Source organism: Bos javanicus, chromosome 4 (genome assembly GCF_032452875.1).
Source record: "Bos javanicus breed banteng chromosome 4, ARS-OSU_banteng_1.0, whole genome shotgun sequence".
Lineage (NCBI taxonomy): Eukaryota > Metazoa > Chordata > Mammalia > Artiodactyla > Bovidae > Bos > Bos javanicus.
This window is the reverse complement of record NC_083871.1, coordinates 88,040,352-88,064,796: the sequence shown is the minus strand read 5'-3', so window position 1 is coordinate 88,064,796 and position 24,445 is coordinate 88,040,352. Positions and strand designations below refer to the sequence as shown.

Here is a 24,445-nt window from a genome sequence, read left to right as displayed (position 1 = left end):
CTAAAACAAAACAGCTAAAGAAATCACAGTACACTAAGTGGCTCAGTTGTGAACCATATTCATACGATCATAATGGCAACATTTAAATATTGACTTAACCTAAAATGTTGATATATGAATTTAAGGGAAAGGGGAACAGGGACAGGAAATGTATGTATGATGGAAGGTTTTAGAAAACTGAATTTTCGTGTACGTATTAGAACATCAGTGTTTCATCCCTGGGTCAAGAAGATCCCTTGGAGTAGGAAATGGCAGCCTGCTGTAGTGTTCTTGCCTGGAAAATTCCGCAGGCAAAGGAGCCTGTCAGGCTATAGTCCAAGCAGTTGCAAAGAGTCAGACACAACTGAGCCAGCATGCTTGCTCCAAATAATGTCTAAATTTGAAAATTTAGAAATATGAAAAAGTAGAATTTTGTAAAATAGCTATCATAAACATAAACGTAGGAATAAATAGCTAATGTGAATGAAAGTTGTTGCCTCTGAGGAACACAGCTTAAACGTGGGAAGAGGAAGACCAGAAAAGATGCTCCTTTTCTTAAAGGCCTGTAGTACTACATGGCTTTTTATACCCATATATAGTAATTAGATAGAATTAAAACTTAACTGAAAAAAATGGGGGAAGACAATCCAAACTTCCTAAAGCTTGTTAGTGGTGTTAAAATAAGAATAACTAAGAACTTCACAATGTCATAGTCACCCAGATCTAACAAACCAGAGGAAAATATGAAAGATTAAAATGATAATTTAGAAACAGAGTCCTTAGGTCAAATAATGCTTTTTAATATATTTAAATTGTCTGATTAAATGAATTATTAATGAATAACACATATTGCAAATTTCTTTTTTAGGAGTCAGGACTATCTAAGTGGATAGGAAATAAATTATCTCCTCTAGGTTCATTACCAGTCTGGCTAATAATTCTGATATCTTCTCTGCTCGTCACATCTTTAACAGAGGTAGCCAGCAATCCAGCTACCATTACCCTTCTTCTTCCAATACTATCTCCATTGGTGAGTATTTCATTTATCCTATTTACTCTCTTCATTGAAAGAATAGTGTTCTACTTTGTGTGTTCTCATATTGTGGTGTAGAATCATTTGGGGCCTGAATTGTTCCCCATAGGGAACTTACAAGGTGGTCCTTATTCACATTGGTATTTTCTCAGGAGACCTCAACTCAGGAGAACTCTTTTCTTCCATGTTCAAGCAGCAGAATCTTAAGAGAACCCTCTACCTTCTTTCTGACGATAGTTTTCCTTTACAGATAAATGGGAGGGTCAACCCAGACCCTTTCCAGCTCTAGAAGATTTTGGGATTCAGTGCTTCCTGACAACTTTCATATTTAGATCTCTAACACTGATACTTCTCCCTCCAGAAGATGTCTTGATGTTTTGAGAAGCACTTGATATAAGTGATTTGCAAGGGAATAAAAAGCCAGGTTTACACCTCGGGCTTCAAGCTTGAATGTCTCTGACACAGCTCTGTACAGCCTAAGAAAAATGTTAAAAGATAAGTAAGAAGCAGATTTGCAAAGAGAGAGAGGGGAAAACTGTCTCTCTTCTCCACAACTAGATGGCAATTACGAGAAATAGCTTCAACCAAAATGTTTTTCTTCCCTGGGCAGATGATTTTGGTAAAAGGAAAACACTTCAGATGCAGAAAGATTGCCCTTCTGGAGTAGTTCTGCTACCAGCTCAAGGTGCAGACATTGGCATTCTCGAGTGGCTTCCGATTAGAAAAGAAATGCAGGCAGGTGAATGTTAGTGAAATACAATTTGGAATTTTTCAGGGCTTTATTTCTCAACAGGGAGCAGTTAAATAATTAAGAATAGTAGTAACTCTTCTGTGATGATCCCTGAGTAAATTTTAAATTATATAACTCACAGAGGCAGTAAGTTAATGGAATGATGAGAAACTTTGGAGCCAAAGGAACCTGAGAGCCTACTAAGCTCTAATTGCTTGCCAGCTATGTTTTTGGATCTGTTTACTTTACAGATTACTTTAGCCTCTGTGGACCTCAGGTTCTTCATCTGCTATTTGGGGCTATAATTATCATCTCTTAAGGCCGTAGTGAAAATTAAGTTGTATTTACAAATATATGAAGTTATTATATTATGCTATACATTATATACCATTAAACTTTATATGTATATATAAATATATAATATAACTTTAATATATTATAAATAATATATTATATATAAATATATAATATAACTGTATATATATATATATATACACACATATATTTGAGATTCCCTGGTAGCTCAGTTGGTAAAGAATCTGCCTACAATGCAGGAGACCCCAGTTCAATTCCTGGGTTGGGAAGATCCCCTGGAGAAGGGATAGGCTACCCACTCCAGTATTCTGGTATTCTGGCCTGGAGAATTTCATGGAGGGTCACAAAGAGTCGGACATGACTGAGCAACTTTCACTTTCATATATAAATACTTACATATTATGTAGTAACATATATAAACAGCATGGCACTTAGCACTAGATAAACAGTTGCTGTTTTCATTTTGTTTCTGAAATAAATGATACTTCACTTTCTTAATGAACTGAGTTACAATGCTTAAATGGATATCAATCACCATATAAACAACCAAAAGAAGATACATTTTCTAAAAATTTTTAAAAAGTTTAATTATGTGTATAATTTTGTCTTTATATTTCAACTTGCTTCTGGAAAATTTATTATAATAATTTTGCTCATTTTGATGCCTATCTCAAAATTTTACTTAGACTCCTTTTTATCTCTTCCAACAGGCTGAAGCCATTCACATCAACCCTCTTTATATTTTGTTACCTTCTACTCTGTGTACCTCATTTGCATTCCTCCTACCAGTAGCAAACCCACCCAATGCTATTGTTTTTTCATATGGCCATCTAAAAGTTATGGACATGGTGAGTGAACTGAAAGAATGCTATCAGGTCCAGTAGACATTATTTTGTGATGTCTTGGGTTTTCTATCCTTTTATAAACTAATCAACTGCTAGGAAATGTATAGTTTGAGTCCTGCTTTGAATGTGAGTGCATGTGACTGGCCCTAGAATTGTTTTTAAGAGTGATAACCTGGAACAAACATGCCATTAATATTTACAGTCACAAATACAGAGATATTGAATGCCCCAGTAATACACTGGAAGAGGAAGAGAGCATAGAATATACTCAACACAATGGTTTAAGCTTAGGGCTTGTCAAGATCAGGATCCAACTTGACCTGGCCAAATAGAAGTAGGGTTAATGAAATTTAGCAATCAAGCACTATGGTTTTCTATCACAAATATTTACACAACTGACATTTGCTCTGAATAAAATGTTGGGCTTAGTGTCTGACTGATGGAAAGTCATCTTTCTTTTTCTGATTCTAATAGTGACACCTGAAATAATATGAAATGAAGTGAAATTAGCATAGCAAGGAATAATAGAAAATGTAAGTGACAAAATGTGCACATTTTGCCAAATACAAAAGTCATGGTAGTGAAGAACTAGTTTGAGAATATCTTGGTCTTCTCTCAAACTTGATCACCCACTTCTGAACCAAACCAAGCAAGAATATAACTAAAGGCTCTTCAGTGAGCCTGCTGTGCAAATGCAGTTCCAAGTTAAGCCCCAGTTCCTTCCTTCTACACAGATTGCTGTTCCTAAGCCCCTGTAACATAAAAATTCTGTAAATGCCTCTATGCAGAAGTCACATAATTTACTTTGGGCTTAAAAATGTGCATAATATACAATATAAACAATGTGCTAGGTTTGTGAATTAAAAAAAAAAAAAAACAAGATTCTAAAATAAATGAGTGGCTTGCATGGACAGAAACTCTATAATATTCATTGCTAGGCATCCTATTTTGCCTTGGGGCTTCAGAGAATGCTGAGATAGGCAAGCTTTCTCTGTAAATATCCAGGGAGTAAATATTTGAGACTCTGGGCCATAGAGGGTCTCTGTAACAACTACTGCATCATAAAAGTAGCCAACAAAAGCATGTACACAAATGGTCAAAATTGTGGTCCCAGGAAACTTGGTTTACAAAGCAGTTTATGGGCAGGAGTTGGCCAATATCTGCAATTTGAGATGGTTTAGTGGATACCAGAATAATGACATCAGAGCTAGAAGAAGGGGAACTTTGAGAAAGATGAGTAGAAGAAATATTAGATCTCTGGTAAGAGAATCCTGAAATGAATATGAAGGATTCAGTTTTCATATAGTGACCAGAAACATATTCACTGAAATACCAAACCACAAAACTCAAATCTTGATTTGACCTGAATTGGCAGATTTTTTAAGGGATTTTTCTCTAATTGTAATGACTTCAGTACATTCCTAAAAGAAACTTCTCTGATGCTGTCCAACTAAATGACATTTAGTTGGGAACAGATTCTTTTTTGGCATAAATGGAAGGACTTGTCTTATGAAACAAATAATTGATACCAGTCACTTAAGATGCATGTAAATCTGCATATGCCTTCTGCAACAGTATTCCAATTCTCCCAATTTGTTTTGTTTTGTTTTAGTTTTTTTGAGACTAACATTCAAGCTCTTTCATATTCAAGGTTAAAGCTGGACTTGGCGTTAATATTGTGGGTGTTGCTGTGGTGATGCTTGGCATGTTTACCTGGATTGTACCTATGTTTGACCTCCACACTTATCCTTCCTGGGCTCCTCCAATTAGTAATGAGACAACGCCATGACAAGCATGACTATTCTGTGGTGAGTTTTGGAAACCACTAAAAAGCCTTCACTGCAAACTTTGGCTCTAGAAAATTGATGATTCTTAAATCAGTCCTGGTGTAGTTGCTATAGTTCCAGTGAACACCAAAAAATCTGTTTTAAGATGCAACCAAGAGCATCTATGTGCCTTCATCAAGAAGCCTTCAGTTGAGATTTCGCTTAAGGACCATATGCATCCTACTTCATCACAAGAATAATTTATAACTTGACCTTCAAAGAAATGAGGTCATTTGCTCCATCTTACACTTTGGGTTCAGTGTAACATTTCAGATGTCCATTTATTATTTCAAAAACTTTCCATGAAGCTAGAAATAGGAAATAAAATATACAAGTTAATTAGGTACTTGTATAAATCATTTCTGTAGTGGTCTATAGTGTTGTCCAAGGGAATTTCCTGAAAAAAAAAAAATCAAAGCTGCGGTTATCTAGTGGTGCAAAAGAAAAGTTAAATTTAAATAAGGTGTACATCCCATCATCTAAAAAATATTCCAATCAGATTACTTTTGATATAGCCATGTAGTATAACAATTGAAAGTAAATATATATATATATATATATATATATATATATATATATATATATATATATATATAACTGAACCCACTAAACAACAGAAAACAGATAAGAATTTCCACTTGACTTTATGGTTCATAGTTGTATGATCTCAGTGCACTGAGAAATGCATTTTGTTGCTCTACGGCTAAGGCTTGCTATGATTCCCACCATTAGCACAGTATAGTTAGAAAAGAAAGCTAACCAGTATAAAACTATTAACACATTTGTCTATTAGTGTAGCAGTTTTGCTTAAGCCTTTATTTTATTTCATAGTTTTCTGTGATTGTGGGTTTCAGTCTGTCTGCCCTATTTCATAGCTACGTAATGTCATACGTAAAAACAAAAAGATTCAGAAATTTACATGAATTATCACTGTTTCTACAAGTTTAGAAAAAAGTCATATAATTCCAATCCATTACATCAATATTGAAAAGAAATACCAGAGGAAAATTAAAGAATAAAAGTTGAAACTGTTGATATATTCACAAAAGAGAAAAATAAGTTATCTATGGGGAAACCAAAATGGAAAAAGAACTGAACATTTAAACAAAAGTAAGAAGAAAATAGTCTCCTAGCATTCGGCATATGAAAGATCAAGGTCTATTGGCATTCTAAAATTAAACTAAAGGGAAACAATTCACAAAGGCAAAAGAAATGTGTACAGTTAGGAAAATATGGAAAAATTAAAACAGAACAATTCTCATGTTAAAATAAAATAGAAGACAAGGTTAAAACACACCTTTAATAGCTTCTTTAATTTTCAAAGTAGTCCTCAGAAATGGTTTGTTTTTTGTGTGTGTATAAATAACATTATTTATAGTTATTCTTGAAAATTAAATATGATAAAGAGGGTCTTTTAAGTTATACATTTTTAAAAAATTATATATAATTTTATACATATATAAAATTCAAAATTCATGTTAATTATTTTTTATTAGTCAATGCAAAATTTATAATTTTTTCAATAAAAAATGTGTCCATTTAATCATTACAATATAATATTACTGCTTTGTGTGTATCATCTCTGTTTACCCTATTTATTTGTTCCCTTATCATATGTTGCACATTTATTTACGATCCACAGTATTTATTACTTTTCTGCCTTTTGCTAGTCATTCAATTTATCACTGTTGAATTATATGACGAATAAATTTTCATTATGAAGAAATGAAACGACTTTTCAAATTATAATGAGTACATTTTGCTTTCAAGAAAATAATATAAACATTTCAGCTTGAGTCATTTTAATGAATTACTTCCAACAGCTGCCAGCTGAGTACAAGAAAAATGATACTTAGTCAAAATCTGTTTAAGTGAGCCATATGGTTCTCTTGTTACATCTTTATGTCTAGTTGATATATCAGAAATGACTTAACTCATCCATTTCACATTTGTCCCATTTATATCAAAGTTCTCAAGCTCTTTTAGTTTGAGAGGTATGCACTGTCTTTGAAAGTTTCCAACTGACAGCCCAAACAGATGATCAAACAAATCTTTGTCCTCCCACTCAAAAATAGATATCATTTTTGTTATTTTCTTGAGCTTTACTTAGAGGTTAACTAGAAATCTTTGTCACTTTAAATCTCTGTATCTTTCTCAGGGTTTGGATCTTGTCTAGATAATAGGGGCAATTTCACTAAATGCCTGTTTACTGTCTGTTTCTGCAAGTGCTTGGAGGGCTCCCAGACACACGTGTTTCCTTTGCTTACCTCAACTGCCACTGTAACATATCAGCACCCAGAATTCAGATTTCCTTCCTTTCAAATGTGTGCACTGTTTTCATCCTGCCAGGTCTCCGAGTCTTGGTTCTCTCCTTTTTCGGCCTAGGAGATGGGAAGGTAACTTTTAACCAGTTTTATGCACTGAATTTATTAGCAAAACTTGATAAAACAATATCATGGCACACTAATTGTGTCTGGACATGTGTACTATGTTATTATATATCAAGATATATACATATATATACATAATCTATCAAGATTTTTTATTATATCTTTGCCATGACTAAATATTTAATAAGATTTTTTAAAAATTAACTTATTTATTTTAATTGGAGGCTAATTACTTTACAATATCGTGGTGGTTTTTTCCATACATTGACATGAATCAGCCAGGGGTGTACATGTGTCCCGCATCCTGAACCCCACTCCCACTTTCCTTCCCATCCCATCTCTCAGGGTTGTCCCACTGCACCAGCTTTGAGTGCCCTGTTTCATGCATTGAACTTGGACTGATCATCTATTTCACATATGGTAATATACATGTTTCAATGCTATTCTCTCCAATCATCCCACCCTCGCCTTCTCCCACAGAGTTCAGAAGTCTGTTCTTTACATCTGTGTCTCTTGCTGTCTTGCATATGGGGTTATCACTACCACCTTTCTAAATTCCATATATATGCGTTAATATACTGTATTGGTGTTTTTCTTGCTGACTTACTTCACTCTGCATAATAGGCTCCAGTTTTATCCCCTTCATTAGAACTGACTCAAATTCATTCTTTCTTATAGCTGAGTAATACTCCATTGTGTATGTGATTCTTGGTGATGACACTTTTGTTCCAAAGTATTTTTGATTTAGTTAATGCATGACTATTATCTTTACTTATGTGTGGATTTTTCCCAGTTAAGCATTTTTATTTTTAGAAGGGAGAGGATTGTACTAGCAATGAAAAAGTAAACTCAAACAAATGGTCAGTTTTATTACTGTGACATAATATACAAATAAAAATAGTTTAAATTGTTACCCCAGGGCAGCATCAGCTATCTTATTCCCATATGAAGTACTTTAGGCAAAGTAATAATATATGAGGTAAATTTTAAGGCATGCAAATATCAAAAATAAAGGTCCCCAGTACAGAGCAAGATCAGACTAGTCCATGAATAAACACTAAAAACAGCACAAAAATAAAGTAGAAATTGAAAGTTTTTTCCAAATATGAGGACTTTCATTTGTCTAGAAAGAAAAAGACATGGGGTTTTATAGAAAGAAAGAAAGAAAAGGACTTTTCTTAGTGACAGTATGGTGTGTTGGAAGACAGAGGTGGGGAAGATCTTCTTAAGAGCAAATAATAATAAATATTTTATAAAATGCATTACTGTGTCAGCAAAATAATAATAATAATAGAAGTCCTTAAGAGAGAAGTTTGATTTAAAGAACCAGCAAAAATCCAGATACTTAAGCAAGGACTGAAGACAGAAACTGCTAATCCCTAGAGATCTTGAAATTTTCTTTGAATAAGTATACAGGGTACAAGGGATGGGAGACCAAACTAAGACCCAAGCAAGTTAGGGGTTAAATGGAAAATTACGTGAAGATAGGATATCGTCTCAGTGAAAATGAGAAAAAAACCAAACAAACCTACTTTATAGAAGGAAGCATAAGGAAATTTAAATGTTTTGGCCTATGCACTTGGGAAGCAGTAAAATCTCCTTTGAAAATGTATAACCACGCAGGTTAGGGGCCTAAAGTCTGAGTATCAGTGTTGTATAGGAGACTTCAACCTGAATTTGCATTTTAAAGCAATCCTAGGTTGATAGTATTCCCAGTATACCTGGCAAAAAAAATAAAAGGAACACTTTTTTTCAACTTGAAGCTCAAAGAACTTTTTGGTTTATCATCAAAACTCATAAATTCTGCCAAGACATAAAGTGTTTTGTACAAGAAATAACATAAACAAAAGAAATAGAATCCAAAGTGCAAAGACAGCATATATTCTAATCACCAAATAAAGAACATAAAGTGAAGATGCATAATGTTTGAAAATATAAAAGAGGGTCTTGGATATATATTATAAGTATGGTAAGCAGAATTCTAAAAATGTCCTCTTAAGATTTCTGTCTCCTAATTATTCAGTCAAATATTAATTTATGTACTAATATAAAGGGATTTTGCAGATGTGGGTGGTGGTGGTTTAGTCGCTAAATTGTGTCCGACTCTTTCTGATACCATAGACTGTAGCCCTTCAGGCTCCTCTGTCCATGGGATTTCCCATACAAGAATATTGGAGTGGGTAGCCATTTCCTTCTCCAGGGGATCTTCCCAACCCAGGGATGAAACCCGCATCTCCTGCAGGCAGATTCTTTACCACTGAGCCATTTGCAGATGTAGTTAAGCTTATTAATCAGATGACTTTAAAATAGGGAGATTATCTTAGATTGTTGTTGTTCAGTCACCAAGTTGTGTCCAATTCTTTGCAACCCCAAGGACTGCAGCACCTAAGGCTTTTCTGTCCCTCACCATCTCCCAGAGTTTACCCAAGTTAATGTCCATTGAATCAGTGATGCCATCCAGCCATCCAACCATCTCATTCCATGTAATCTTATTGAGGAGGGCTCAGTGTGATTATATGAGCCTCCTAAAAACAGAAGAGGAAGGCAGAATAGTCAGGTGGTAAGATGAGACAGAATGGGAAGTCAGAGAGATTTGAAACATGAGAATTGGACGACCCCGGCCCCACACACTGTTGCTGGCTTTGATGATGAAAAGGGTCACAAACCAGAGAATGCAGTCAGTCTTCAGAAACTGAGAATGACCCTACGTTAAAACCCAGCAAGGAGACAGAAGCCTCTGTCCTACAGTTGCATGGAACTGAATTCAGCCAACATGCTAAGCTTGGAAATAAATTGCTTTTAAGAGCCTCCAGTAAGGGTCACAGCCATGCAAACACCTTGATTTAGTCCAGTGAGACTTGTATTGGAAAATCTGCTAATCTATATAGTACTGAGATAATAATGAGTATTGCTTTAAGTACTACATTGTGGTAGTTTGTTTTGGTAACAATAAAAGACAAATACAATAAGGAACAAGAGACTGCAAAAAGTAACCATATAGATATGCTGCTGCTGCTGCTAAGTCGCTTCAGTCGTGTCCGACTCTGTGTGACCCCATAGATGGCCTCCTACCAGGCCCCTCTGTCCCTGGGATTCTCCAGGCAAGAACACTGGAGTGGGTTGCCATTTCCTTCTCCAGCGCATGAAAGTGAAAAGTGAAAGTGAAGTCGCTCAGTCGTGTCCAACTCTTAGCGACCCCATGGAGTGCAGACTACCAGGCTCCTCCATCCATGGGATTTTCCAGGCAAGAGTACTGGAGTGGGGTGCCATTGCCTTCTCCAAGATAGATATGAAAAGTTGTCAAATAGAAATTTTAGATAGAAAAAGTATAATGATTTAAATTAATAACTTAATGAATAGGTTAAATAGCACTATACAAACCAGAAAAGGAAGTATGTGAATTGAAGAAATATTTTTTAAAAAATTATTTAGAATGCAACCCAGATATTCAGAACTCTGAAGGGAAGTTTAAAAATGCAAGCTAGAATGAGAAATGTAAAATATGCTATGCTATGCTATGCTATGCTAAGTCACTTCAGTCGTGTTTGACTCTGTGTGACCCCATAGACTGCAGCCACCAGGCTCCCCCGTCCCTGGGATTCTCCAGGCAAGAACACTGGAGTGGGTTGCCATTTCCTTCTCCAGTGCATGAAAGTGATAAGTGAAAGCGAAGTCGCTCAGTCGTGTCCGACTCTTAGCAACCCCATGGACTGCAGCCTACCAGGCTCCTCCATCCATGGGATTTTCCAGGCAAGAGTACTGGAGTGGGGTGCCCTTGCCTTCTCCGAATGTAAAATATATTTAATCATAATTCCAAGAGTAGATCTCAGATGGTAACGCATCTGCCTGCAATGCAGGAGACCCGGGTTCGATCCCTGGGTTGGGAAGATCCCCTGGAGAAGGAAACAGCAACCCACCTCAGGACTCTTGCCTGGAAAATCCTATGGTTGGAGGATCCTGGTAGGCTACAGTCCATGGGGTCACAAAGAGTCAGACACGACTGAGCTTCACCAAGAGTAGATAATAAAAAGAATATGAGAAATGCTGTCACTGAAGATATAGTGGGTGACAATTTTCCAATATTAATGAAAGAAACAAATCAAGTTTTTTAGAAAGCATAATGAATCCAAAGAAGGATTTTTAGAAAGGAAATATGCCCTCACCTACATGATAGTGAAATAGTAGAACACTCAAAAGAAAGAGTGTTTGAGCAAACTCCAGGAGACAGTGAAGGACAGGGAAGCTTGGCGTGCTGCAATAAATGGGGTTGCAAAGAGTCAGACATGACTTAGAGACTGAACAACAACAGCAGCAAAGGAAAGAAAAGAAGGACTTCCTTGGTGGTCCAGTGGTTAAGACTCATGCTTCCACTGCAGGGGGAGCAGGTTCAATCCCTCATCTGGGAACTAGGATCCCCAGTAGAACTAAGATCCCATATGCCACCTGGCATAGCCAAAAGAAAGAAAAGATGATAAAGAGAGAAAGAAGACAGACTACACCCAAGGAACTGTAGTTAGACAATTAAACCAAGGCTACATCCTCAAGAACAATTGGAAACAGTTAAGAATCTCCAAGAGCTAGAACAAAGAGCTATCAACCTAGAATGGTATATCTAGAAAAATCTATGTTTCAAGAATGAATGAAAACTAAGAAGTTTTCAAACCAACAAAAACTAAGGGAGCTTACCACATGCAAGGCTCGTGAAGATACTTCTAAACCATATATCAAAAGGAAAAGAAAAATAATTCAACACTGAAGGTGTGTGACACAGTAAGAAATGGTGAATAACCAAATCGACAAATGTGTGGGTTAAGAAAAAAGCTAGAATTAAAGTACTGAAAAAGCATAAAAATGCACGTTCAAAGTATTCTAATGTAGCTCTCAACTTTCCATTTTTTCTTTAGAGCAGAACACTTAATTTAACTAAATCCAAGTCAACTTAGTCATTTCAGTGTTTTTTTCTCTATTTCAGTGTTTAACTTAGTCAACTTAGGTTTTTGTTTATTAGATCCCATAGCTTATTCCTTTCTTGCAGTTTTTATCTAAATTCTGTGAAACTTGCATATGAAACTCGCCCTGGATGAGGCAAGTTTGAACATATGTAATATAGGTTTCATAACTTTTGCTGTTCTTGCCTACTAATTTTATCATTTCTGTCATTTCTGCTGCTTCTTATTGCTTAATTTTCCTCTCATTCAAGAACCATAGTTTTGTTCTTTTTCTTCCTGGTACTGTTTTTTTTTTTTTTTTGGTTTGTTTGTTTTGTTTTCATTTGAGAGCCAGACCTTATTGATTTTACTTTGTTAAATACTAGGTATGTTTAAGGTATATTTTTATTTCTATAAATATTATTGTGTTATTCTGGGGTACAGTTACTTGGAAACAATTTGCTCTTAAGATTTATTGGGTAAGATGAAAACAACCTGTACTGGGACTGCCTTTCCCTCACTACGGAGGCAACATCTTTCTCAGTGTTTTACTTGATGCTCTGTTACTTTTGAGGTTTTCCACTCTGATTGGAGGGCTTCCCTGGCAGCTCAGATAGTAAAGAATCTGCCTGCAATACGGGAGAACCGGGTTCAGTCCCTGGGTTGGGAAGATCTACTGAAGAAGGGAATGGCAACACACTCCAGTATTCTTGCCTGCAGAATTCCATGGACAGAGGAGCCTGGTGGGCTGCAGTCCATGAGGTCGCAAATCATCAGACACAACTGAGCAACTAACACACACACACTCTGGTTGGAGCGTGAATTATTCCCAGCACTGTGTGAACCCTTGTGGTCACCTCATCTAATAATTTTAAGTGATTATTTCTTTACCTTCAGATAGTTTCCTGACAAATATGCTTTGATCAGTATTCAACAGAATAGGGGACAGGATTTCTGGAGAGCTTTCTGTCTATGCATGTCTCTCCTCTCTGATACTCTGCTCTGCAAACTATAGCCACCTGTCCTCCCCAGACTCCCAACTCCATCTCCTCAACTCAGGTTATCATCACCAGGTTCTGCCTGGATTCCCCCTTCTTTAAGCTGCTGCCTGGAAACTTTCCCTGTGCTATAAGTTGAAGCAATCATAGGGCTCAACTATTTCCTTCCTTTCAGAGCTCACTGTCCCGTTTTGCCTGATAGCCAATGTCTGAAAACCGTTATTTCATAAAATTTTTCTTTTCCTTAGTTGTTTCAGGCATAAGAGTAAATCCTTTTCCTAATGTTGCATCTTGATAAGAGTGGAGGTCTCTAGAAGAGCCATATTTAAATTATCCCCTTTTCCCCCTTAGTAAACTGGGAATCAGAACAAACTAAGTTAATTGGCTGGTTCTGAAATCTCCAATTTTAATCACTGGTGTACAGTGCAATCTTAAAAAAGAGAGTAAACGGTAGATAAGGAGCCTCTAAAGTGGCATTTGGAGGCAGAAAATGTTCTTCTGTGAAAGCAATTTTGAATTTGTTGAGTTTGAGATTTATTCAACACTTATGAGCGAGTCAAGAAAAACTGACTAAACTCACTTGAATAGTCCAAATGTGAAGCTGAGGACTGTGGTCAGACCTTTGTTTTTAGCTTAAAATACAATGTTTCTATAAGATGAAATGAGTCTAGAACATACAAAAGCAACGTATAAGAAACTCTTTTTTCTTCAACTTCAATACTATGATAGCTACCTAATATTTATATCCTAAATTGTTTGATATTTATTTTAATTGAAGTATATTTGATTTACAAGATGTTAGTTTCAGGTATACAGCAAAGTGATTCAGTTATATATGCATGTGTGTTTTTCTCAGATTCTTTTCTCTTATAGGTTATTATAAAATATTGATTATAGTTCCCTGTACAATACTATTACTAAACCCAGGTTCAGCTGCTCACTGCTCAAAAGCCAATACTTGAGAGATAAGTGTTAGAAAGGAAAGGTTACTTTATTTTGGAGGCCAGCAACCAAGGAATAAGGTGGACTCATGTCCAAAAACCAACTCCCAATTGCCACTCAGGCAGCATGTGTGTGAGTGGCATGACGTTTAGTCATGTCTGACTCTTTGTGACACCCTGGACGGTGGCCTCCCAGGCTCCTCTGTCCCTGAGTTTCTTTTGGCAAGAATACTGGAGTGGGTTGCCATTTCCTCTTCCCAGGGTATCTTCCCAACCCAGGGATCAAATCCACTGTTGCATCTCCTGCATTGGCAGGTGGATTCTTTACCACTAGTGCCACCTCAAGGGCAAGCTTTTAAAGGGGAACTTCAAGGGTGTATCGGAGAAGGCAGTGGCACCCCACTCCAGTACTCTTGCCTGGAGAATCCCATAGGCGGAGGAGCCTGGTAGGCTGCAGTCCATGGGGTAGTTAAGAGTCTAACACGGCTGAGTGACTTCACTTTCACTTTTCACTTTCATGCATTGGAGAAGGAAATGGCACCCCACTCCAGTACTCTAGCTTAGAGAATTCCAGGGATGGGGGAGCCTGGTGGGCTGCAATCTATGGGATCGCACAGAGTCGGACACGACTGAAGCGACTTAGCAGCAGCAGCAAGGGTATATTGGCAGAGGTAGGGGGCAGAGAAGAATAGTCAGCTCTGAGAATCATCTCAAAATCAGTAATGTGGTGGTCTGATCAGTGTCACCTGGATTGTTTCAAGTACAGTTAATCTTCAGTTCTAGGATTAATTCCCATTTTTTGAGGCCAGTTCTCAGATTATTGCCAACATCCTCTGGATCATGGAAAAAGCAAGAGAGTTCCAGAAAAACATCTATTTCTGCTTTATTGACTATGCCAAAGCCTTTGACTGTGTGGATCACAATAAACTGTGGGAAATTCTGAAGGAGATGGGAACACCAGAACACCTGATCTGCCTCTTGAGAAATTTGTATGCAGGTCAGGAAGCAACAGTTAGAACTGGACATGGAACAACAGACTGGTTCCAAATAGGAAAAGGAGTTTGTCAAGGCTGTATATTGTCACCCTGTTTATTTAACTTCTATGCAGAGTACATCATGAGAAACGCTGGACTGGAAGAAACACAAGCTGGAATCAAGACTGCCGGGAGAAATATCAATAACCTCAGATATGCAGATGACACCACCCTTATGGCAGAAAGTGAAAAGGAACTCAAAAGCCTCTTGATGAAAGTGAAAGTGGAGAGTGAAAAAGTTGGCTTAAAGCTCAACATTCAGAAAACGAAGATCATGGCATCTGGTCCCACCACTTCATGGGAAATAGATGGGGAAACAGTGGAAACAGTGTCAGACTTTATTTTTCTGGACTCCAAAGTCACTACAGATGGTGACTGCAGCCATGAAATTAAAAGAGGCTTACTCCTTGGAAGGAAAGTTATGACCAACCTAGATAGTATATTGAAAAGCAGAGACATTACTTTGCCAACAAAGGTTCGTCTAGTCAAGGCTATGGTTTTTCCTGTGGTCATGTATGGATGTGAGAGTTGGACTGTGAAGAAAGCTGAGTGCCGAAGAATTGATGCTTTTGAACTGTGGTGTTAGAGAAGACTCTTGAGAGTCCCTTGGACTGCAAGGAGATCCAACCAGTCCATTCTGAAGGAGATCAGCCCTGGGATTTCTTTGGAAGGAATGATGCTAAAGCTGAAACTCCAGTACTTTGGCCACCTCATGTGAAGAGTTGACTCATTGGAAAAGACTCTGATGCTGGGAGGGATTGGGGGCAGGAGGAGAAGAGGACGCCAGAGGATGAGATGGCTGGATGGCATCACTGACTCGATGGACGTGAGTCTGAGTGAACTCCGAGAGTTGGTGATGGACAGGGAGGCCTGGCGTGCTGTGGTTCATGGGGTCGCAAAGAGTCAGACACAACTGAGCAACTGATCTGATCTGATCTCAGATTATATGAAACAGAAAAGCTTCTGTCATAGCTACAATGTGTTCATCTTTCTCCACCTGGTAGGGGCTTCAGTATCTGCAAAACAGCTCACAGAGTATGGCTCAGAATACTACCTATAGTCCTTCAGGACTAACTAAAGGTCCTTGATTTTGTTTAATAACTGCTACTACTACTACTAAGTTGCTTCAGTCGTGTCCGACTCTGTGTGACCCCATGGGCTGCAGCGTACCAGACTCCCCCATCCCTGGGATTCTCCAGGCAAGAACACTGGCATGGGTTGCCATTTCCTTCTCCAATGCATGAAAGTGAAAAGTGAAAGTGAAGTCACTCGGTCATGTCCGACTCTTAGCGACCCCATGCACTGCAGCCTACCAGGCTCCTCCGCCTATGGGATTTTCCAGGCAACAGTACTGGAGTGGAGTGCCAAACTGTTATTATTTTGCCTGTGTAAAGGCTCAGAGTTTAAAGTATAACAAAGCTCTAAGGCTAAGGGAGTGCTTAAACATAGTATGTCCTTGTTTATCTATTTTATATAGAGTAGTGTGTATGCATGCATGCTCTGCAATCCCATAGGCTGTAGCCCATCAGATTCCTTTGTCCATGGAATTTTCCAGGCAGGAATACTGGAATGGGTTGCCATTTCCTCCTCCAGGGGATCTTCCCAACCCAGGGATCGAACTCACATCTCCTGCATTGGCAGGCAGATTCTTTACCACTGAGCCACCTGGGAAGCCCCAGTAGAGTGTATATGGTAATCCCCAAATCCTAATTTATCTCTCCCACATTGTTCTCCTTTGGTAACCATAAAATTGTTTTCTATGTCTATGAATCTATTTCTGTTTTGTAAGTAAGTTGATTTGTATCATTTTTTAAAAGTTCCACATACAAATAATATATGATATTTGTCTTTGTCTTACTTCACTTGGTATGATATTGTATAGGTCCATGCATGCTGTGCAAATGGTATCTTTGCATTCTTTTTTATGCCTGAGTCATATTTCATTGTATAAATATACCACATCTTCTTTATCCATTTGGAGAAAACCATAATTTGAAAAGATACACACACCCCAATGTTCATGGCAGTGCTATTTACAATGGTCAATACATGCAAGCAAGCTACATGTCCATTGACAGATGAACTAATGATATAATTTTAAATTATTATTTTAATTTAGAACACAAGATTTCATGGCCATATTTGAAAGTAACTTAGGACAAATATAGTTTCTTGTTTTATGTAAGAAAAATTAGGGGATGTAAAGATTTAAATCTTGGAAAAATTGTTTAGAAAAATAAGTCAACCTCAAAGTTGGTTCAACTTGAGGCAGCAAGTCGCTGACAGAAGCTATGGTCTGACAGGAATACTTTATCTTCTCAGTAACAAGACTTTTTGTGGTTCATCTAACAAGTGTTAAATGAATAATAAATAATGTCAGGTTAGTCCTCAGGGTTTTGGGAAGTCATTTTTACTACAGTCCTTGACATTCCTCTCCATAAACTTTTATTCTCCATCTCAACTGGGATAGTAATTGCTTCCGGTCAGAGTTGGGATATACTGGCTGTTTTCCAGAGTTGGGGGTCTGCTGGGTATGAATAGTTCTGTCCTCAGGTATCTGGGAAGTTGCTTTGGAATGCCCTGAACTTCCTTCATACAGAACCTACTCATGGGTCCTCCTTACAGTTTGAAAAGGGTCAGAATTCATCCTCAGAACTGGAACTTGACAGTCTCTATTACTGCAACTGTGGTTGAGGCTGTATTTGAGATTTAATGTGCTAGATAATTTATACTTCATGTTAAAGCCAGCTTTACAGTTAATACATTCCTGAAGGCCAGTGTTACTTATATTTACTTCCCCATTTATTTTTAAAAGCCATAACTGTGAGGTTGTAAAGAACCTCGGTCTTCCCACAAGAAGAGAAGTCTCATTGGCCATGATTTACATTCTACCTCCTATCTCTGTTTTTTTTTTTTTTATCTTCATATATTCACTTGACTAAATAATATAAACAAAGAAAAAAAAAAACAAAACTCTATACAATTCCCTAAAACACTTTTGAACATTTCTAGTAGCTTACCTTTTAAAACCTGATAGTAAAGTACTCTACAAAATGTAAAGCAAGCTTTCAAGAAAGAGTATTCTAAACTAGCAATCCTTCATGTTTATTCTGAAAAAAACATATATGGAAAGCAGGCATGATAACTAAACAATCAAGTACTGGTTTCTATAATATGCTATTCCATCTTGTGCAGCTGCCTCTGAATCTATTTGCCAAACATGGATACTGAATCTGCAGTTAGGTGGTTCTGTGGATATAGTAAGAGTATTCAAAGAAGTTTAAAGTAGACTTCAAATTTAGATATATTTTAGTGACAAGACAAAGCTAGCATAGTTTATCCAATTTGACACATTATATAGACAAGGTAATTATGTCAAGGTGAAAAAGCTTAACTTAAAAAGATACATTTTTAAAGTGTACAGTGTGATGAGTTGATTTTCATATACTTTGTGGAATGATTACCAAGGTCAAGATAATTAGCACATTTATTACCTCATGTAGTTAACTTTGCTTGTGCATGGGTATGTGCCTGTTGTGTGTGTGTGGTGAGAATGCTTTTTAAACCTAATCAAAATATATGTTTTTGAGTGTCAAGACAGAAAGGAAAAACTCATACCTATTAAGAGTATTTAAAATGTTATTCCATAGACAGTAGGGTGCCTGCTAAGTCACTTCAGTCGTGTCCGATTCTGTGCGACCCCATAGATGGCAGCCCACCAGGCTCCTCCATCCCTGGGATTCTCCAGGCAAGAACAATGGAGTGGGTTGCCATTTCCTTCTCCTAGGGTGCCTAGTGTCTTTAAAATCTCCTCCTCAACTCAGGATGCAAATATTTAGTGTACCCCTGTCCTTTGCCTACATCAATGGAGAAAACATAATGAAGACTGTAGAAAGTTTCAAGGTTTGCAGAAGTTTTCCTGGATGATCAGCCTTGTTTATTAATTGCTAATTACAAAGTACAGCCTTCCATCTTTTATTTCCCTGAGCTGGGTTCTTTTAATATCTCAGTTCCAAATGCATTATATCTCAAGTTTTTTGAAGAAAGATCTTAGTTCCAGTAGGATTCTTAGCGTTTCTAGTAACACAAGTTGGTCAGGTGTAATTTGAGGAACTCTTCAGCATTGGTGATGTTTGGCATTAACTAAGTGTTAAGAGTTTTGTGGAGTAGCTGTAAATATTTCTTACAGTGTTCTAAAGCCTCTCTCTAATAAGAGTAAATTATGGTTAAAAAAACACAGCAAATGTGGAGATGGAGATTGGGATGGCAGATGCTGTTGACAGATTGATTCTAGAGGTACAGGCATCACTTTCCATCTACCCCTGAGCTTTGGTGAACTGAAGGGATGCAAGCAGTACTCTGCAGATGCAGAGTGGTACTGAGCCTCATTTTTCTCTTCCTGTTTTTATTCTTTACAATCCATCTGTTTTTCATTTCTACTATCTGAATGGCTGATGGAGTACCTTTTTAAAGCACTCAGAATGTCAGTGTGTGAATTGAAAGATGCATCACACTATAATTGCATGTTCTCAAGGAATTTTCATATTGTTAACTTTTATTAGAGTCTGATTAAGTGTCCCCTAAGAGACAAAGCCACAATATCAGAATTATCAAAGCAATCATCACCAGTATATCTTCCAACTCTTCACCATGAAGAAATGTCAGCTTGTGAGTCAGGAGATTCAGTACTTTCTTGTTGACAATTTATAATCCCTTTTTTCAGCTCTCTTAAAAAATATATATAAAATATATATATATATATATATATATATATATATATATATATATATATATATATAACAAATGACAATTTAATCACACCCTCTGTCTCTCCAAGTATTGTTCTGAATTCCTGTAAAGGTAAGTTTAAAAATTCTCAGAAGAGTTGGAAAACCAGCTATTTCCCTTTTGTTTTTGTTGAGTCGCTCAGTCATGTCTGACTCTCTGCAATCCCATGGACTGCACCATGCCAGGCTTCCCTGTCCTTCACTGTCTCCTAGAGTTTGCTAAAACTTATGTCCATTGAGTTGGTGATGTCATCCAACCATCTTGAACTCTGTCATCCCCTTCTCCTCCTACTCTTAATCTTTCTCAGCATCAGGGTCTTTTCCAATGAGCCAGGTCTTCTCATCAAGTGGTCAAACTATTGGAGCTTCAACTTCAGCATCAGTCTTTCCAACGAATTTTCAGGGTTGATTTCCTATAGATTTGACTGGTTTGATCTTGCTGCTGTCCAAGGGACTCTCAAGAGTCTCCTCCAACACCACAATTCAAAAGCATCAATTCTTCAATGCACAGACTTCTTTATGGTCCAGCTCTCACATCCAGACATGACTACTGGAAAAACCATAGCCTTGACTATGTGGACCTTTACTCAGTTGTTTCCTGTTTCTCAGAGGTTAGAATTAGCTGTGGGATGATTTAACCCATTGAACAAAACATAAACCCAAAGCAAGACCTTGTGATGGGTTCTAGGATTTCTTCATGAAAATGCATCACTGTAATATATATTACTGTCTTTCTTAGGGAAAAATGTTAAAAATCAACAATGATATTCTGGAAAAGACCATTTAGTCCACATTTTCTCTTTTGGGGAAAATATGAGCTCATAGAGATCTTTAATATGAAAATTTCATTCATTGATCAGTTAACTTTATTGAAGATATTACCAGGTATGATCATATGAGTAGAGTTGTGGAAGCCTGAGTGTGGAAGTAAGGTTAAGAGAGACTTATGTAAAAGGTGCAGTAAGATTTTTGCACAGTTTTATCTAAATATTATCAAAATTCTTTACATTTACTTTTATTGTCAAAGTTGTTGCTGTTCTGTCACTCAGTCGTGTTTGACTCGTTGCAACCCCATGGACTGCAGCATGCCAGGCTTTCCTGTACTTAGTATGATCATCTGATTTAAGGTTAGGAAGGTAAAGAACAAAATTCTAAAAGATGTATGCACCCTTATGTTCATTGTAGTGTTATACATTCCATATATATCAATTTTATCTATTCAAAATTTTTAATTATGAAATTCTCCAAACATATGGAAAAGTACTATTAACAACAATAGTGTAACCACCATCCATGGACCCATTGTGCAAATTTTAAAGCTTAAGAACTTAATTAATTAATTAATAATTAAATTGTTTTAAATATTTGTTCCATATATTTTCCCCAAAGAAATAAGCAACTAAAGCCCCCCTAACTACATCGCTCATTAATAGAAAAATGCAAATCAAATCTACAATGAGATATCACCTCACACTTTCCAGAATAGCTATCATCAATAAATCTACAAACAATAAATGCTGGAGAGGGTATGGAGAAAAGAGAATCCTCTTCTCTGTTGGTGGGAATGTAAATTGATACAGCCATTATGGAAACCAGTATGAAGAGTCCTTCAAAACCTAGGAATAAAACTACCATATGACCCAGCAATCCCACTACTCAGTGTATACCCTGAGGGAACCAAAAGTGAGAAAGACACATGTGCCCCAATGTTCATTGCAGCATTACTTACAATAACTAGGACATGGAAGCAACCTAAATGTCCATCCACAGATGAATGGATAAAGAAGCTGTGCTGCATATATACAATGGACTATCACTCAGCTATAAAAAGGAAGTCATTTGAGTCAGTTCTAATGAAGTGGATGAATCTGGAGCCTATTATACAAAGTAAAGTAAGTCAGAAAGAGGAAAACAAATATCATATATTAATGCATATATATGGAATCTAGAAAGACAGTACTGATGAACCTATTTGCAGAGCACTCAGACATAGAGAACAGACTTATGAACACAGAGGTGGGGGAGGAAGAAGAGACTGGGATGAATGGAGAGAGTAATATGGAAACATATGCACTACTGTTGCAAAATAGACAGCCAAATGGGAATTTGCTGTTATGACCCAAGGAACTCAAACTAGGCTCTGTAATAATCTAGATGGGTGGAATGGTAGGAGGCAGGTTCAAGAAGAAAGGCATATGAATAACTATGGCTGATTCATGTTGATGTATGGCAAAACCAACGCAATATTGCAAAGCTATTATCCTATTAACCTGAAACTCTAATACTTTGGTCACCTGATGCAAAGAGCTGACTCATTGGAAAACACCCTGATGCTGGGAAGGATCGAGGGCAGGAGGAGAAGGGGACGACAGAGGATGAGATGGCTGGATGGGATCACCAACTCAATGGACATGGGTTTGGGTGGACTCTGGGAGTTGATGATGGACAGGGAGGCCTGGCGTGCTGCGGTTCATGGGGTCGCAAAGAGTCGGACATGACTGAGCGACTGACCTGAACTGAGAGTGTAAACATGTCCAGTTTTACTAGATATCACCTAGTTGCTCTCAAAAGTGGCTATAGTCATTTATTCTCCCAATAGCCATGTATGAAATTTTCTATTCTCTCACATCTTTGTCAACATTTATTGTTAGACATTTCAATGCTTTCCATTCACATAGAAATTTTATCTCAATGTTACGTTAACATTTCCCTCATGTGTTGTGAGGCTGAGCATTTTTTCATATACATTTTAGCCCTTGGGATTTCATGTTCTTTGAATTGTCTGTAACTGTATTTTCCCCAATTTCCTAATATTTCTTTTTAGCATTTCTAATAATTATTTAAATAATAATCCTTCTGGTTGGAAACTTAAAAAGCTTTTCATGGTGTATTATCTCTGAATGAAATTGTCAATTTTAATATAGTAAAATGTGCTTTTTCCTTTAGCAGTGGTGCTTTTTCGCCTTTTTTGATCCTTATAGATATACTCTATGCAACTTCCTTAAGATAAACGTCCCTGCCCACAATGCCATAGAGCTATTCTCTTATGTCTTACAGCAATGCTCACATAAGCAACATAAAATTAGTGTATAAATTTTTTCTTTTTATCTTTGTCCAATTTTATTAGGTTATATTACTCATATTACATGAGTTGAGTATCTTTTCTACTTTTTCTGTTCTCTGGAATCATTTATATTAAACATAGATTGACTGTCATTCTTCTAAGAATCAGAAAAATTTACTACATATTTAGAATTTTCTTCCAAAATTTTATTATGAAAATTGCCAAATAAATAGCAAAGCTGAAAGAGTTTTAGTGAACATCCCTGTACCTACCACATAGATTCTACCGTTAATGTTTTAGTCTACTTGCCTTACCACATATGTCTGTTCACCCTTCTATCCAATAAGATTTCCAGTTAATATAAAGCAAGTGGACTAAAACATTAATGGTAGAATCTATGTGGTAGGTACAGGGATGTTTTAATGTTATAAATCAAATCAAATTTTTAAAAGTTTGTTATGAGTGACTTTTGCTTTAGTTTTCAAAATTATTGGAATAAAGTTTTTAACATTATCCTTGTTATTTTGTCTACGGTATTTGTACCTACACTCTAGCTCTCTTTTTTGTTTTTATGAATTGATTGATCATAAGCTAGTTCACAAAACAAATTTGAACAAATTACAAAAAATTAATTTTAGACAGTGTATTCTAACCACAAGGCCATAAAATAAGTAGCTAATAACAAAGAGGTAATTCAAAATAACTCCATATTTAGAAATTTTAAAAACACTTCTAATAAATTTTAATACAACTTGAATTGCATATTATGTGGTTGTGTGTGTTATATATGTTCTATATGTTACTTGCCAGAAACAGGTTTATGCTCTCAGCATTTATTGCTCCTATCTGATCTGTGATTATATTCAATATGCATTTTCTTTTGTACTATATTTGTTCAGATCTCATTTTATGCACTTTAATCAGCCTCTACAGTTTTATTCCTATAGGTTTCATGCTGGTTTTATGTTACTGATGTCATTATCAGCAGAACAAACACTTTTCAGCTGAGCTACTCTTTATGTGAAATTCCATACAACATTCCACCAATTCACCATAATCAGCACACATCTCCCTTTGCTCATCTCAACATGGCTAAAAACTGTCATTCCATCTGTTCTTCCTGGGAGATGGCATGTAGCATTGATTTTTCTTACTCAGATTTCTGTTCATGTTCAGATTGCCTATGCTTTTTCTGACTGAAAAGAGGTTCGTTGAATAGCATTTGCTGGACATGAAGAATAACCATTGTGTATTGCTCTTACTGGTATCTCAGAAAAATATAGTCCTCTTATAGGTAAATAGGTTTTTCCCCCAGATATTTTCCCCTAATGTGTAGAATCAACAACATGGGTACTTCTGGACTGAGAAGACTGCACTTACGCTTCTTTTATTTGGTTAGTCACAAAATACTTATTAGATTTAAAGCCGGATTGGGATTTAGCATTAATAAAAACAATGTCTCATACTTACTGAGTGTCTATTGTGCAGCAGGCATGGCTCTAGGGGATATCCATGTACTCACGCTTGCTCATATATATGAGATGTGGATATTTTATTTCCCAATAAATCATAACA

General features: G+C 36.7%; 1 protein-coding gene across 1 annotated transcript in view; it reads left to right on the top strand.

Annotated features, from left to right (window-relative positions):
• SLC13A1 (solute carrier family 13 member 1) overlaps positions 1 to 24,445 on the top strand; it is a 104,728-nt gene that overhangs the window by 72,842 nt on the left and 7,441 nt on the right. The window contains exons 13-15 of the mRNA XM_061414562.1: positions 848 to 1,009; positions 2,768 to 2,905; positions 4,554 to 4,710. Coding sequence (XP_061270546.1) covers positions 848 to 1,009; positions 2,768 to 2,905; positions 4,554 to 4,691 — 438 coding nt within the window. The 3' untranslated portion in view covers positions 4,692 to 4,710. The remainder of the gene's footprint in view (positions 1 to 847; positions 1,010 to 2,767; positions 2,906 to 4,553; positions 4,711 to 24,445) is intronic.